General features: G+C 28.6%; 1 protein-coding gene across 3 annotated transcripts in view; it reads right to left on the bottom strand.

Moving 5' to 3' along the window:
* The window catches only part of LOC126744515 (carbonic anhydrase-related protein 10), a 440398-nt gene that overhangs the window by 44112 nt on the left and 378394 nt on the right, over nt 1-17892 (bottom strand). For all 3 annotated transcript variants that reach the window (XM_050451949.1, XM_050451950.1, XM_050451951.1), the window contains one exon: nt 16914-17068. In XM_050451949.1, coding sequence (XP_050307906.1) covers nt 16914-17068 — 155 coding nt within the window. The remainder of the gene's footprint in view (nt 1-16913; nt 17069-17892) is intronic.

Here is a 17892-nt window from a genome sequence, read left to right as displayed (position 1 = left end):
AATTTAACTTGTAAGTTTTTCCAGATGTATACTTCATATCTGTCGACATATGTGAACGATTTTTGTATTTTACCTGAACAAATGAGTAGAGATTCGAATCAAATTAACTCAATAAATAATTGAATCAATATCAATGTTAGCGTAGGGTTATCGTAATAATTTATCAAGCGAAATTGTCATTTTCTATATTATCATAGTCGATCAAGGGTGAGGGGGGGGGGGGGAGAGGGTAAATCTCAATTTTTACGATAAATATCTCATTTATTTAATAATACCGACGTGAATACAATTGATGACTAGCAATAAATGGCGCATAAACTATGGCGCTTAACATGATATATTAACGTCCATTTGTTTTTGTTGGAATTCGTATTTGGGTAATTGCGTTGGACTGCGAGAATTTAGAGGGTTTATTATATTAACTGTACCTGAATTTGTAAATTTTTTTAACAATATAAATAATTGTTTTTTAATTATTCAAAAAAATGTTAAATTTTGAAAAATGTTCTATGATAAACATACGTAAGATAAATGACATTCTGACCCTAAAACTGACCCTTGAAAACCCAAAACTTCTACTCGAACTAAGCGTTATCTAACCGTACCGTAGCAACATTATTTTTTATCGTTTGACCCGATTTCGAAGCGATTTCCGTTTTTCACACAAAAAAAGTAAAACACCACGGCGGATTAAAAATAGGACTCGGACGGTTTTTAAATTCCGAACTAAGCTGTGTGTGATAACGTCGAGTTCCTCCATTTTCCGTTTGTTATTTCAGCTTTTATCCACTTCTCTCTCTCTCGCTCTCACTCTAAGTGCATTAGTTAAGGATAAGTGCCCCTGGGGCGTCGATTGACGACTAGATAAACACCCTTACATGTTAATCTACGATTTTACGGTCAATGTTGAACAGTAGCGAAGGATAAAAAATTAATTTAATTTTAGACTTTTGATCCATAGCTCAGAAGAAATTCCTTGTTTTTTAAGTCAGTTGCAATTTATTACAAGCAGGTAAGTCAATGATTTATTCCTTCCAGACAATTTGTTATTTATTCCAGAGGTTACATTGTTTTTTAAATATTATCCAGGCAGTTGAGTTATTTATTCTTCTTTTCAATAATTGAGCCAATGAGGTTCAATTAATTCTAAATTGATGACCCTTATTATAATTATCCCTATGCTGACAACGATTTTTTAAATGCATATAAATATTTTAACAATTACATTTTTAATATTCAAACTGCACATGTTATCGTATTTTTACATTTTATTTATTTAATTTTTCTAAAAAAATACGATGAATTTATTGGTCCTGACCTGTAGAGCTTAATGCTTAAATTGATTTTGAAAATTGTGCACTATACACAGAAAATTGTTAATTTTTAAAAGAAACAACGAATCTATGCAAGGCTCCCTTATTTTTTAACCAATTTTAATTATTTAAAATTTACTGAAAAAGAAATTTTTGCCTTATTAAGTAGATCAAAATTTTCTATTCCAGGCATTTTTTGTTTGAGCCAAATCGGTGGAGAAATGTCAAAGTTACAAGTATATTTGTATAAGAAGGTAGACTATGTAAAGACCAAAGTGTCCAGGATACAAAAATGACTCTAACTCTCTTATTTTTTAACTAATTTTAATAATTTAAAATTTATTAGTAAAGTGATTTTTGCATTAAGTGGATCAATATTTTCTCTTCCAGGCATTTTTTGTTTGAGCTAAATCGGTTTAGAAATGCCAAAGTTACAAGTATATTTGTATCAAAAGGTCAACTTTCCAAGGATCAAAGTGTCCAGGATACAAAAATGACTGTAATTCTCTTATTTTGTCATCAATTTTAATTATTTAAAATTTACTGGAAAAGAGACTTTTGTCTTATTAAGGGGATCAATATTTTCTATTCCAGGCATTTTTTGTTTGAGCCAAATCGGTTGGGAAATGCCAAAGTTACAAGTATATTCGTATACAAAAGTCAACTATGCAAGGACCAAAGTGTCCAGGATACACAAATGACTCTAACTCCCTTATTTTTTAACCAATTATAGTTATTTAAAATTTACTGGAAAGAAGATTTTCTTCTTCTTCTTAGTTCTTGTTGACATAACAATTATCCTAGTTTTGTAATTATATGATTTTATTGTTTCTATAGACCCTGTTCAGTCCCTTCGCATGCATCTTAATATGTCCTTTTATTTATTGTTGACGATTTTAACTTTTGACTTTGCTAGTAGCACGATAGCTTGTTATATGATGTGACGAAAACCCTCATTGTATATCCCTGATAATGGACATCTTATATGTCCGAAACATGTAGGATAGATGATTTTTCAAATAAATTTAGTGGAGGACGACCGAAACAATTTTAGTTACCCTTTGACTTTTGAAACTCCAGTGCAAGTATAGATTACTTCTTCAATTTTAATTATTAAAAATTTACTGGAAAAGAGATTTTTGTCTTATTAAAAGGATCAGAATTTTCTCTTCCAGGCAGTTTTTGTTTGACCTAAATCGGTTTAAATGCCAAAGTTACAAGTATATTTGTTTAAGAAGGTCAACTGTGCAAGAACAGAAGTGTCCAGGATACAAAAATGATTCTAACTCCCTTATTTTTTAACCAATTATAGTTATTTAAAATTTACTAAAAAGGAAATTTTTACCTTATTAAGTGCATTAATATTTTCTCTTCCAGGCATTTTTTGTTTGATCTTAATCGGTGCAGAAATGCCAGAGTTACAGATAGTATTATATAAAATAGTCAACAATGGAAATAGCAAAGTGTTCAGGAGACAAAAATGAATATAACTTTTTTGTTTATTAACCTATTTTAATAATTTAAAGTTTATTGGAAAGAAGATTTTTCCCTTATTCTACGGACTAATATTTTTGCTTCCAGTTATTTTTTGTTTGACCTCAATCGGTCCAGAAATGCCCAAGTTACAGGTATATTTGTATAAAAAAGTCAATTGCGCAAGGATCTAAGTGTCCAGAAGACAAAAATTACCATAACTCCCTTATTACTTAACCGATTTATATCATTTAAAATTTATTAAAAAGGAAATTTTTGCCTTATTAAGTAAATCAATAATTTCTTTGCCAGGCATTTTTTGTTTGAGGTTAAGTTGAGGTTTGAAGTTTATTGAAAAGGAGATTTTTCGCTTTTTATATAGATCAGTTTTTATTTCCTTTAATAATTTTTTGTTTGACCTCAATCGGTCAAAAAATGCCAAAGTTACAGGTAATTTGTATAAAAAAGTCAATTGCGTAAGAGTCTAAGTGTCCAGAAGACAAAAATGACTATAATTTCGTTATTATTTAACCGATTTTAATAATTTAAAATTTACTAAAAGGCAAATTTTTGCCTTTATAAATAAATCAATATTTCCTCTTCCAGGCATTTTTTCTTTAATCTTAATCGGTGCAGAAATTCCGGAGTTACAGATAGTTTTATATAAAAAAGTCAACAATGCAAATAGCAAAGTGTCCAGGAGACAAAAATGACTATAACTTTTTTGTTTATTAACCTATTTTAATAAAGTAAAGTTTACTGGAAAGAAAATTTTTCCCTCATTATATGGACCAATATGATTTCTTCCAGTCGTTTTTTGTTTGAACTCAATTGGTCCAGAAATGCCAAAGTTACAGGTATATTTGTATAAAAAAGTCAATTGCGTAAGAATCTAAGTGTCCAGAACACAAAAATGACTATAACTCCGCTACTATTTAACCGATTTAATTCATTTAAAACTCATTAAAAAGGAAATGTTTACCTCATTAAGTGAATTAATATTTTCTCTTCCAGGTATTTTTTGTTTGAGCTTAATCGGTGCAGAAATGCCAGAGTTACAGAGAGTTTTGTATAAAAAAGTCTACAAAAAGCTTGAAAATTAATAAAAAAATTTATTGAACTATCAAGCATTTCATAGGTTCTGGGAAAACATGCTAAGTAACTAGGAGTGAAATATTTGGGATATAATGAAATTTTATCTAAGGTATTTGTCAAGGATCTGTTCCAATATTTGGTAAGTGTAAAAAAAATTACTTGGAAATTCCTGGAAAACATTTAAAAAAATTAGTGTAAATTACATAGAGAAGTATTTGTTTAAAGAATCTGATCCTCTAAGTAGTCATAAACTTCTTCCAGTTAATTAAGGGCAATCTGAGGGTTTAGTCCAGGAATTTGAGGCACTTTGACTGCCTGTAAGGGCCTTTTAAGTACTAAAAAACTTTTTCCAGGCATATAATGGCCATTGAACACATTATTCCAAGAATTTAAGCATAAACTACAATTAAAAAAAAATCCCTAGAATAACCTTATTCTTTCTTAAAATATAGTTGTATCTTTTTTAATCATTTTATCAGCAAGAGAAAAAATATATGCGAATTAATGCAACCTAAGTAAAGACAATGAATCCTTGGAATATAAACACAGCAATTGTGCTGAAATAAAATTGTATTTTTTTGTATATTGCTCTTTTAATATAAATTGCTCTTATATAATAACCAGACAAAACAAGGGTGCATTTTTTTTAAACTAAATAATTGACATGACAAAAGTGAGTCAGATATTAAATAACAACAATATTAATTCCCTCTCTACTTGCCCAATCAAAACTCCCCCCTGACCATTAAATAACAATTAACGTACGTCAAATGGGGGCGACATTGATATCGACACAAACCACATTATAATTAGACAGTATCAATTAACGTCCGTTAATATTCCGTTAAATAATTGAAAACGCCATCAAGCCGATTACAAAGGAGGGATCGTTTATTATTTACCCCGAACACGATTCTCCGATTTGATACACGAGACTTAACTTCATTTTAAAATTAATAACCCGAAGGGATTAAGCGGGATATTAACGATTAAATAAATTATCGGGTGTAAGTTAGGCTTTACAACAATAGTGAATAATTTCATATATTTTCTAACTAAAATTTCTTTTCACATTTCAAGCGTCTTCCGGTCTATATTAAAATTATGCAAGGTACTAACAATATTCCGGTTAATGAACAAGTAAACTCCCTATAGTTAAACCGTTACCACTTCCGTCTACCCCCCGAAGGCAAGTTAGAAAGTTAAGGTAAATATTAGCTCATGATAGAAAATAAAACGAATCTAAATTATATTCGGCAGAAAGTTGTAAATGTTACATGCGTTCCCGTTTTCAAAATTCACGAGGAACCGAAGTTGTAAATTCAATTTCGAGTTAATTTTAGTCTTTAATATGCGTCAGTGCCGTTAGAAAAACAGTTGGATAGAGTCGAAATTATTAAAAAAAACATTTGTTCTTATTTGTGCAATATAAATGCATAATTTAAATGGACATGATGCACGTTTAGTTGTAATTTTTTTATTTGAATAAACTGAGTAGTGTTTCTTAAGGTTTCATGAATGATTAATGATTTAAAGGAAAACGTGCGTCACGTCCATTAAAGTTATGCACGTAAAACCGCAAACTTCCTCAAATTTTATTTACTTGATAATTTTACAGGCATAATTTAGATGCACATTTTTTTATAATTTTTAATAAAATAATTACATTTCCTGAGGATATTGGTTATTGGAACTAGTTGGATATATTAGTGAATGAGCAGTGAATTTTTATAAAGTGAGTGAAAAAAAATTAGTGTCTTCTTTAGTGGCACTTAAAAAACACTTTTATTGCTGATAGTGTTTTAGTTTTTTTTTGTTATACACCAAGGTGTTTTTTATTTACCAGTGAAAACTAGAGTAAAATCGGCCCACCAGTTAATGAGCAGTGAATTTTTTTATAAAATGAGTCAAAAAAAATTAGTGTCTTTTTTAGTGGCATTTAAAAAATACTTCTCCTATTGATATTGTTTTAGTTATACTTTTTTGGTATGCCCTAGGGGGTTTTCTTTATACTAGTGGAAACTAGAGTAAAATCGGCCATCTAGGTAATGAGCAGTGAACTTTTTTATAAAATGAGTCAAAAACATTAGTGTCTTTTGGTAACGCTTAAAAAAATACTTTTGCTATTAATAGTGTTTTAAATTTTTTCTGTTATACTTCCGGGAGTTTCCTATTTACTAGTAGAAATTAGAGTAAAATCGGCCAATTAGGTAATGAGCAGTAAATATTTATATAAAATGAGTCAAAAAAAATTAGTGTTTTTTTAGTGGCACTTAAAAAACACTTTTATTGCTGATAGTGTTTTAGTATTTTTTTTGTTATACATCAAGGTATTTTTTATTTACTAGTGAAAACTAGAGTAAAATCGGCCTACCAGTTAATGAGCAGTGAATTTTTTTATAAAATGAGTCAAAAAAAATTAGTGTCTTTTTTAGTGGCACTTAAAAAACACTTTTATTGCTGATAGTGTTTTGGTATTTTTTTATGTTATACACTAAGATGTTTTTTATTTACTAGTGAAACCTAGAGTAAAATCGGTCGATTAGGTAATGAGCAGTAAATATTTTTATAAAATGAGTCAAAAAAAATTAGTGTCTTTATAGTAACATTTAAAAAAATACTTTTGCTATTAACAGTTTTTAGGTATTTTTTTCTGTTATACATCAAGGTGTTTTCTATATAATTATGAAAACTAGAATAAAATCGGCCCACCAGTTAATGAGCAGTGAATTTTTTTATAAAATGAGTCAAAAAAAATTAGTGTCTTTTTTAGTGGCACTTAAAAAATACTTTTGCTATTGATATTGTTTTAGTTATACATTTTTGGTATGTCCTAGGATGTTTGCTTTTTACTAGTGGAAACTAGAGTAAAATCGGCCATCTAGGTAATGAGCAGTGAATTTTTTTATAAAATGAGTCAAAACAAAATTAGTGTCTCTTTAGTGGCACTTAAAAAACACTTTTATTGCTGATAGTGTTTTAGTATTTTTTTTTATACATTAAGGTATTTTTTATTTACTAGTGAAAACTAGAGTAAAATCGGCCCACTAGTTAATGAGCAGTGAATTTTTTTATAAAATGAGTTAAAAAAAATTAGTGTCTTGTTTAGTGGCACTTAAAAAATTCTTTTGCTATTGATAGTGTTTTAGTTATACTTTTTTGATATGCCCTAGGGTGTTTTCTTTTTACTAGTGGAAAGTAGAGTAAAATCGGCCATCTAGGTAATGAGCAGTGAATTTTTTTATAAAATGAGTCAAAAACATTAGTGTCTTTTTGGTAACGCTTAAAAAAATACTTTTGCTGCTAATAGTGTTTTAGTATTTTTTTCTATTATACTTCAAGGAGTTTCCTATTTACTAGTAAAAATTAGAGTAAAATCGGTCAATTAGGTAATGAGCAGTAAATATTTTTATAAAATGAGTCAAAAAAAATTAGTGTCTTTTTAGTAGCATTTAAAAAATACTTTTGCTATTGATAGTATTTTAGTTATACTTTTTTAGTATGCCCTAGGGGGTTTTCTTTTTACTAGTGGAAACTAGAGTAAAATCGGCCATCTAGGTAATGAACAGTGAATTTTTTTATGAAATAAGTGAAAAAAAAATTAGTGTTTTCTTTAGTGGCACTTAAAAAATACTTTTAATGCTAATAGTGTTTTAGTATTTTTTTTTATATATCTAGATGTTTTTAATTTACTAGTAAAACCTAGAGTAAAATCGGCCAATTAGGTAATGAGCAGTAAATATTTTTATAAAATGAGTCAAAAAAAATTAGTGTCTATTTGGTGAGATTTAAAAAATACTTTTGCTATCATTAATGTTTTAGTTATATTTTTTTATTATGCCCTAGGATGTTTTCTTTTTACTAGTGGAAACTAGAGTAAAATCGGCCATCTAGGTAATGAGTAGTGAATTTTTTTATAAAATGAGTCAAAAACATTAGTGTCTTTTTGGTAACGCTTAAAAAAATACATTTGCTGCTAGTAGTATTTTAGTATTTTTTTCTGTTATACCTCAAGGAGTTTCCTATTCATTAGTAGAAATTAGAGTAAAATCGGCCAATTAGGTAATGAGCAGTGATTTTTTTTATGAAATAAGTAAAAAAAAAATTAGTGTCTTTTTAGTGGCACTTAAAAAATACTTTTATTGCTGATAGTGTTTTCTTATTTTTTTTTTGTTATACACCAAGGTGTTTTTTATTTACTAGTAAAAACTAGAGTAAAATCGTCCAATTAGGTAATGAGCAGTAAATATTTATATAAAATGAGTCAAAAAAAAATTAGTGTCTTGTTTAGTGGCACTTAAAAAATTCTTTTGCTATTGATAGTGTTTTAGTTATACTTTTTTGATAAGCCCTAGGGTGTTTTCTTTTACCTAGTGGAAACTAGAGTAAAATCGGCAAATTAGGTAATGAGCAGTAACTTTTTTTATAAAATGAGTCAAAAACATTAGTGTCTATTTGGTGAGATTTAAAAAATACTTTTGCTTTTGATAGTGTTTAAGTTATATTTTTTTATTATGCTCCAAGGTGTTTTCTTTCTACTAGTGGAAACTAGAGTAAAATCGGCCATCTAGGTAATGAGCAGTGAATTTTTTTATGAAATAAGTGAAAAAAAAATTAGTGTCTTCTTTAGTGGCACTTAAAAAATACTTTTATTGCTGATAGTGTTTTGGTATTTTTTTTGTTATACACTAAGGTGTTTTATATTTACTAGTGAAAACTAGAGTAAAATTGGTCAACTAGTTAATGCGCACTGAATTTTTTTGTAAAATGAGTCAAAAAAAATTAGTGTTTTCTTTAGTGACACATAAAAAATACTTTTACCGCTAATATAATTTTAGTATTATATTTTGTTATTCCTGAAGGTGTTTCCTAATTACTAGTAGAAACTAGAGTAAAATCGGCCACTTGGGTAATGAGCAGTGAAAAAATTCACTGCTATAAAACGAGTCAAAAGAGCTTAATGTCATTTTTAGTAACACTTAAAAAAATCTTTTGGTCCTGATAGTGTTTGAGTGTTTTCCTTGTATTTTATCATAAGGAGTCTTTTTTCCTTTTTACTAGTGGAACCTAGAGTGAAATCGGTCAACCAGTTGGCTCACATTGTCACGATTTTATGTAAAAAATTTAAAAAAAAAACTGGGTCTTATTTAAAAAAGATTCTTTGACAATATTTATTTATTTTTTTAAATTTAAATTATAATAAAATATCGAGATTATTAATTACATTCCAAATAACAATCTAGTAACCCTCTTAAGATGCTCTCAACGTTTCGTTTCTATATGCACCATCAACCTTATTCATTTGCCTGGAATATAGTGTCTTTTTTCTAAAGAAATCATTCAGAAGTACCAATCAAAAATTCCTTCTAAGGATTAATATTTACTAAATAATAGCCCTTATTTATTTGCCTATATGTTTTAGTTTCATAAATTTATATAAATTTCATAAATTTTCTACATGTTACAATTTTCCTGCCAGACAGTCAATTTTTAGTAGATCCAGGCAGCAGTTTTCAGGAATTTATAAATAAACATAGAATTTAAAGGAGCTCAACATTTTAATGATATCGTGAAAAGAGCACTAATCTTGGATCTCTTTTTGGGCATTTTCTATCCATTAATAAATTTCTTAGAGACTGAACAATCGCGGTTAATAATTCAAAAGGGAAACGTGCGTCACATCCATTAAAGTTATGCACGGAAAAGCGTAAATATGCCCAAATTTATCACAATTGAAAATAGTTTAATAGAATTAATACGTTCGTATAAAGCACGTTTAACAAATAAAGCGGGATAGTCAAAAATAAAAAAAAGGGAGTGACAAAAGTAGTTGATGCATTAACGAGTTAGTCTGTTGCCGTCGATTTATCACCACGTCATCGGCAACGCATATAAATCCCCTAAAAATGATTTCGTTCCCGAATGCGATTCCCGTGCCGTCCTGTCAATTATCGTCGTACAAAAAAAAATAATAAAACCGGGACGAGTGTTGACGTGTGCCGGTAACGCTTTACAATAACACCGATTAACGGCCGATTTTAAATGGCATTTTTTTTAACGGTAAACGAAGTGCAAATGGAGGAATTATGGACGTAAAATATTTGGAAATTTACCATCAGGTCTCTGCATAGATCAGGCAAATGCATTACATTAAGACAGGAAGAAATTATGAATAAAAATTGGGGGAACTCGGGGTTCAGCATTTTACTGAAATATATTTTGGTTTGCATTTTTAACCTAAAACTGAAAATTTCTTTTATACAATTCAAATTTACTGGACCAATTAACTGAAAGGTGTTTATGAGTACTTAGAGGACCGGTTTCTTTAAACAGACATTTCACACTATTTTCCAAGGATTTTTAAGTAATTTTTCACAACTTACACTTTCCAGGCATTGGAAAAGATCCTTGAAAAATTCCAAGCATTTCACATTATTTTACTTAATTTTCAAGCTTTTTTATGTATTTCAGGCATTAAAATAGATGCTTGAATATTCAAATAATTTTTCCAGTGTATTCCTGATATTGTATTGCAACTGAACTGCTTAAAAATCAACTGCCTTTGATATTTCAAGTGACTTTCCATTTTACTTCAGGAAATTCGCACTTAGCAAGCAAGATTTCCAGTAACTTTTTTTAACAAATTTTTCGGATGCTGTGAAATCTGTGAGATTTAAGTTTCGAGTCTAAGTATGTGCCTGGAACTGGATCAAAATTATTGAAGTTCCTGGAATAGACTTCATAAGCCTTCAAATGCCTGGAAGCAGCTTGTGAGTACTTATGGGACTCTTACAGGCAGTCAAAGTGCTCAGATTCCTGGAATAAACTTTTAAATTTCCCTTAAATATATCTATAACTTTGGCATTTTTGGACCGATTTAGGTCAAAGAAAAAACGATTAGATGAAAAAATATTGGTCTATATAATGAGGGAGAAATTTCTTTTCCAATAAACTTTAAATTATTAAAATAGGTTAATAAGTAAAAGAGTTATAGTCATTTTTGGCTCCTGGACACTTTACATTTGCATTGTTGACTTTTTTAAACAAAACTATTTGTAACTCGGGCATTTCTGCACCGATTAAGCTCAAATAAAAAATGCCTGGAAGAGAAAATATTGATTCATTTATAAAGGTAAACATTTTCTTCTCAATAAATTTTAAATGATTAAAATCGGATAAATAATAACGGAGTTATAGTGATTCTTGTCTTCTGGACACTTAGACCCTTACGCAATTGACTTTTATACACAAATATACCTGTAACTTTGGCATTTCTGGATCGATAGAGGTGAAACAAAAAACGAATGGAAGGAAAAATATTGGTTCGTCTAATGAGGGAAAAATCTCATTTCCAATAAACTTTAAATTGTTAAAATAGGTTTATAAACAAAAAAAATATAGTTATTTTTGTCTCCTGGACACTTTGCATTTGCATTGTTGAATTTTGAAAATAAAAATGTCTGTAACTCGGGCATTTCTGCACCGATCAAGCTGAAACAAAAAATTCTTAGAAGAGAAACTATTGATTTACTTAATAACGTAAAAATTTCCTTTTTAGTACATCTTAAATTGTTAAAATCGGTTAAATAATAAGGGAGTTATAATGATTCTTGTCTTCTGGACACTCAGATCTTTACGCAGTTGACTTTTATACACAAATATACCTGTAACTTTGGCATTTCTAGACCGATTGAGGTCAAACAAAAACGACTGGAAGGAAAAATATTGGTCCATATAATGAGGGACAAATCTCCTTTACAATAAACTTTAAATTATTAAAATAGGTTAATAAACAAAAAAGTTATAGTCATTTTTGTCTTCCGGACAATTAGATCCTTATGCAATTGACTTTTTTATACAAAACTATCTGTAACTCAGGCATTTATGTACCGATTAAACTCAAACAAAAAATGCCTGGATGAGAAAATATTGATTCATTTATAAAGGCAAAAATTTTCTTCTCAGTAAATTTTAAATGATTAAAATCGGTTAAATAATAATGGAGTTATAGTGATTCTTGTCTTCTGGACACTTTCTTAGACCCTTACGCAATTGACTTTTTTATACAAATATACCTGTAACTTTGACATTTCTGGACCGATTGAGGTCAAACAAAAAACGACTGGAAAAAAAAATATTGATCCACATAATGTGGGAAAAATCTCCTTTCCAATAAACTTTGAATTATTAAAATAGGTTAATAAACAAAAAAGTTATAGTCATTTTTGTCTTCTGGACACTTTGCATTTGCATTGTTGACTTTTTAAAATAAAAATGTCGTTAACTCTGGCATTTCTGCACCGATTGAGTTGAAACAAAAAATGCCTGGAAGAGAAATTATTGATTTACTTAATAACGCAAAAATTTCCTTTTTAGTAAATCCTAAATTATTAAAATCGGTTAAATAATAACGGAGTTATAGTGATTCTTGTCTTCTGGACACTTAAACCCTTACGCAATTGACTTTTTTATACAAATATACCTGTAACTTTGGCATTTCTGGACCGATTGAGGTCAAACAAAAAACGACTGGTTAAGAAAATATTGGTCCATATAATAAAAGAAAAATCTCCTTTCCAATAAACTGTAAATTATTAAAATAGATTATTAACAAAAAAGTTATAGTAATTTTTGTCTCCTGGACACTTTGCATTTGCATTGTTGACTTTTTTTATACAAAACTCTCTGTAACTCTGGCATTTCTGCACCGATTGAGCTCAAATAAAAAATGCCTGGAAGAGAAAATATTTTTCCTTCTAAGGGATTATAAAACTTCTTTCCAGTCATATTAATTAATTTTCAATTTATATTAATAATAATTGTTTTTTTTTTATAATAACACCGATTTTAAGCGGCATTTTTTTTATCGGTAAGCGAAGTACAAATGAATGAATTAATCACGTTTGGATTTCGTCAATCTTACGAGAGAACAAAAATATGGAAAATTATCAGCAGGTCTCTGCATACGTGCGACGATAGACAAAGCATGAAGATTTTTTTTATATTCGTGAATCTTTAAACTCAAAGAAAAATTATGATTAAAAAGAGAAAAAGCACAGCAGTTCTTCGCCAAAACAACTTTTTCACGAAAAATCCCTACAGAAAATGGTGTCTTTGTGGGTAACTCTGGATGAAAAAACCAAGAATGTCATAGATTTTATAACTATAATTAAAACAAGAGGAAGGATATTGTATGCGACATAGAGATGTTAGATAGATTTTCAACGGGTGACGATGGGCTAGCAAAAATAGCAAAAATGCTTATAAGGAAAGACTACACGAGACCTAGAATATGACAGCAGACACCCTCCACGAGACCATAATCAAAAATGTGAAAAGTGCGAATAAAAGAAAAATCAGAAAATAAATCACGATCGACATTAAAAAATGAAGCTCCTAATGAAGCAAAGAAAACCGAAATGAAATATAGAAACAAGGAAATTGGAAAACACAGAAAGGAAAATCAGAATGAGAAATATGATAGAGAAAAACAGACGTTTAAAAATACATTACAGCAAGAGTTTTTTATATATATATACTGATCAGCAGATGCTAAAACAAATAGTAGATATGCTGAAAGTTTTCAATCGAAGGTCCAAAGATAACCGAACAAGAAATCTCATCTATACTCAAATATATCACAGATAATACAGCCATAATTACTGTTTTGAATCAAAAGGTGACAAGTAGCAATTATAGACCGATAAGTCGTCTTAGTGACATATACAAATTTAATAAAAAAATTAAAATCAACGGTTTAACTAAGAAACTTGAGTTTTTTCCGTCAAAAGAACAAGACATTTTACTGAATATTCCTTAATAAAATTTACCTAAACGGCTTATTAGATTAAACAGAAATCGTGTTTTTTTTGGCTTGCATTTTTATCCTGAAACGTTAGAAAAGAAAAAAACCAGTTAAAAAATTATGGGTGCATATGCATAACTTAAATGTATTTGTTGCGTGTTACAGCCAAAGTAATCAATTAACTGAATAAATTTTATGATTATTTAGAGGACTCTTACAGGCAGTCAAAGTATCTCCCTACATTCCTGGAATAAACTCTTAAATTACCCTCAATTAACTAAAAGAAGCTTATGAGTACTTAAAAGACTTTCACAAACATAGTGTTCAGATTCTTGTAATAAACTCTCAGATCACTTTCAATTAACTAATAATAAATAACAATATTAAATAATTAGAAATAATGTGGAAGTGTACGCACCAAGTCTAACATTAAAAAAAAATTAAAATCGATACTAAGTTTGAAAAATAAAAGAAGATCAAAATGTATAAATAAAACAAAATATTAAAATTATATAAATAATTTAAAATAATAAAAAATAATAAGTAGTACCGATGGTAGTACCCCAAACTTTTACCTCAAAGTGGCCAGGAGTTACAGTGGTGCAATAAGAAAAATTGAGATTAAGGTAAATTAATTTAAATAATTTTTTGTACATATAAATGTTTCTCATTTTGAGTGTTATAAAAAGACGAAAAAGTTAAATTTTTGATATTTTTAAGAATTTTCCCAAAAAACTAACTTTCTTAATCAATTAACTAGAAAAATTTTATGATAATTTAGAAGACTCTTACAGGCAGTCAAAGTACCTCACATTCCTGGAATAAACTCTTAAATTACCATCAATTAACTAAATAATGTGAATAACAATAAATAATTAGAAAGTGTATGGACTAAGTTTTATATGAGTATATGATAACCAAGAATAAATTTAAACACAATAATTAATTATATTGAAATTATGCAAATAAAATTCAAATAAATAACGTAACTTTCTTTAAAAAAACTTCGAAGAACAATTAAATAAAAAAAAAGCGCTTGGACTATTTAATATGTAAATAAAAGTTATGATCTATATTATAAGGAATAGCGTCATAGTCCAAGCGCTTTTTTAAAATTTAATTTCAATTTTTAAAAAACTCTATTCTTACTTTTCGTTTTATTTTTATAACTTTGTTCTAAGTATAATTTATTATTCTTACATTATTCATTACTATTTTTTTTTTGTTAACCACTGATATGCTAATTAAATACATCCTGTATAATTTTCAAAAAACCTATTGCTATAGTTCCACTCCTTTATATTATCTATTTTGACGCTTCTTTGGATTTTTACATCAAAGAAGCTTACGTTATAGTCCAAGCGCATTTTTTTTTGGTTTAATTTTTGGACCTTTTTGAAGAGTTTTTATGCTTCAATGCATGGATTAATTAAACTAATGATTATACTTTAATTATTAGTTTAATTACTCCTCCTTTAATTACTTTTACATTTACTCTTAGGGATGAAAATTCATAAATATTTCAAGGTCGAGAAGTTGTTTAAGGAATTTTTGCAAAATCATCAACGTTTTGGCAAATAATAGGCTAAAATCAAGTTATTATTATATTCATCTCTTTTTAAGTGGGTTTATTAAACAGAGAAAGCATGTAAGCATAAAAGTGTATTTTTTTGACAACTACTTTCTACCTGGAAAATTTTTAACGACTTTCTGAATTAAAACAGGCACTATTCGAGAGTTTTTCTTTTTCAAACTGTATTCTTAAATAGAAAATAATTGCATAAAAAAAATGGAACTGCAATAACTTCCAATCCGCTTGGACTATTTAATATATAAATAAAAGGTATGATATATATTATAAAGAATAGCGTCATAGTCCAAGCGCTTTTTTAATATTTAATTTCAATTTTTAAAAAAGTCTATTCTTACTTTTCGTTTTATTTTTATAACTTTGTTCTAAGTATAATTTATTATTCTTACATTATTCATTACTAATAATTTTTTTTGTAAACCACTAATATGCTAATTAAATACATAATGTATATTTTACAAAAAACCTATTTGGCACGTTTTTGCACACTCTAATAGGGCGAAACACGTGTCGTCGATAATAAATGCTTGTGAGACCGTGACTTGGTTGTTTTTCTTTGTTTGTTTAGACCCATTACTATTGAAATTTTAAATGCGTTTATTATATTACTTAACTTATCATTTTATGTATTTTTACAGATATTTCTAATTTTTAAGTTTATGTTTTGTATGATTTTGATTTTATTTACTTTAAATATTTTATACTGAATTTGAAAAAAAATTGCTATTTTTTATGTATACCAAAAAAGTGTAAATTTCGTTAAATCAGTGTCTAATTAGTAAGTGTTTTAATTTAAAAAGTCACTTAAAACACACAGAAATTTCATTATTTAATTTTTTTACAACCCCCCGTAAAACAATATAGGGACAAACTAAATGTCTAATTCTCTTACTAAATCCATCCCTGTACAAAGTTATTATCGACATTTTTCTGGTATATATATATTTTTTTTAAATTGTTTTTTTCTTTTTTATTGTGTCACTTTTTCGTTGCTCATTGAGAAAATGGATGAAGCCCTTTTGTAGTAATGATTTTCCCAACTCCTATCACTTTAAAGCAAATTTCCTCATTAACCCTGTTCTCGACTTTTAAAAAGATAATTTTTCCCAATCAGGGGTGAATTTTTAACATTCTCACGCTGCCTTTATTAAGTCAAATATAAGATCTGAATTAAAAAATCAAACTTCACCGATTTCTTAATCTACCAATTAAAGTGATTAATAACAAACACGTCACGCGATAAAATTAAGCGATATTAATCGCGAAACACGCCCCCTATATAATTAGATTAGGGGTTTTGTCAACAAAGTAAAGCATAGCGAAAATATAACGTGTAATATACTTAAGGCTTAAGGCCACCTAAGCCGACGGCAATTTGTTAAAGTGCAAAAGCTAAAGAAACGTGAGATTAGGATCGAGGGTGAGCAGAGGGTGAGGGGGGGAGAAAAGTCGTAAATTACCATTATTAATGTCTCCACGGTTATATTCGCGATATAATTAATTTAGAAGTTTTCATTTTACGCGTGGGCTAAGAAGCTCCCTCTATTATTCTTTGTTAGTCGGTTCACTTTTGCCTAGCAGTGTCCACGGATTTAACTTAAAATTTATATTTACTCATAATACTGAAATGACTCACTTGTTGTTTTGTTATATAAATCGGTTTGTTTAGGATCATCCATGTAACGGTCTCGTGACATGCTGGCATCGTAGTTGATCCGTCGTAGGTCATATAATAGTCTGTGTCTGGAAGAAGGCCCCTTACGGAGAGTCGTTTTACTTCCACTTCATCTCCTAATAAAAAAAATTATTAATAAAAAGTGTCTTTTAGAAATTTGGTTAAATATTAAACTTTGAATGTTGTTCTACTAAAACAGTAAATTTTATAACCGTTTCAATAAGCATTTTCAGTCAACAATTTTAAGGATGAATCAACAATTAGTTCCAAGCTTAACTCTTCTGAAATGTCTTTGATTCCTTCCAGAATAACCATTCAACTGCATGAAATTAATAGAATAATTATTCCAGGCAGTTTAAGTAATTCATAAATGAAGTCTTCAACTACTACCAACATTCGATCGCTAGTAGTTTGATTTTGAAACTCTTGTCCCACATCACTCTGAATAACAAATAATATTTTAATTGGAAAATCCTTACTGTTTAGTGGAATCATTTATAAAAATGATAATTAAATGTTATAGCTCTATCCTTTTCTTATCCACTAATTGCACTCTCAATATTCTATCTCAAATTGGTCAGGAATTACAGTAATTTTACTGATACACCTTTGATTTAAAATCTCTTGTGTCACATCGCCCTAAATAATAAATATTCACTTAATTGAAAAATTCATTACTGTTTAATGGAACATTTAAAAAAAATCATAATTTTACGCACTTATATCCTTATCCTGCTCTTATCCATTGATAATACCATCAACATTCTATCTCAAACTGACCAGGAATAACACTACTTTTACTAATACACCTATTTTAATTTATAAACTATTGTCCCACATCGCTCCTAATAAACATATTAGCTTATTTTAAAAATTCATTGCTGTTTAACGGAACATTTTATAAAAATGATAATTATACGTGCTTATAGATCTATCCTTT

This window comes from Anthonomus grandis, chromosome 14 (assembly GCF_022605725.1).
Source record: "Anthonomus grandis grandis chromosome 14, icAntGran1.3, whole genome shotgun sequence".
Classification (NCBI taxonomy): Eukaryota; Metazoa; Arthropoda; class Insecta; order Coleoptera; family Curculionidae; genus Anthonomus; species Anthonomus grandis.
This window is presented reverse-complemented; position numbering and strand designations above follow the sequence as displayed.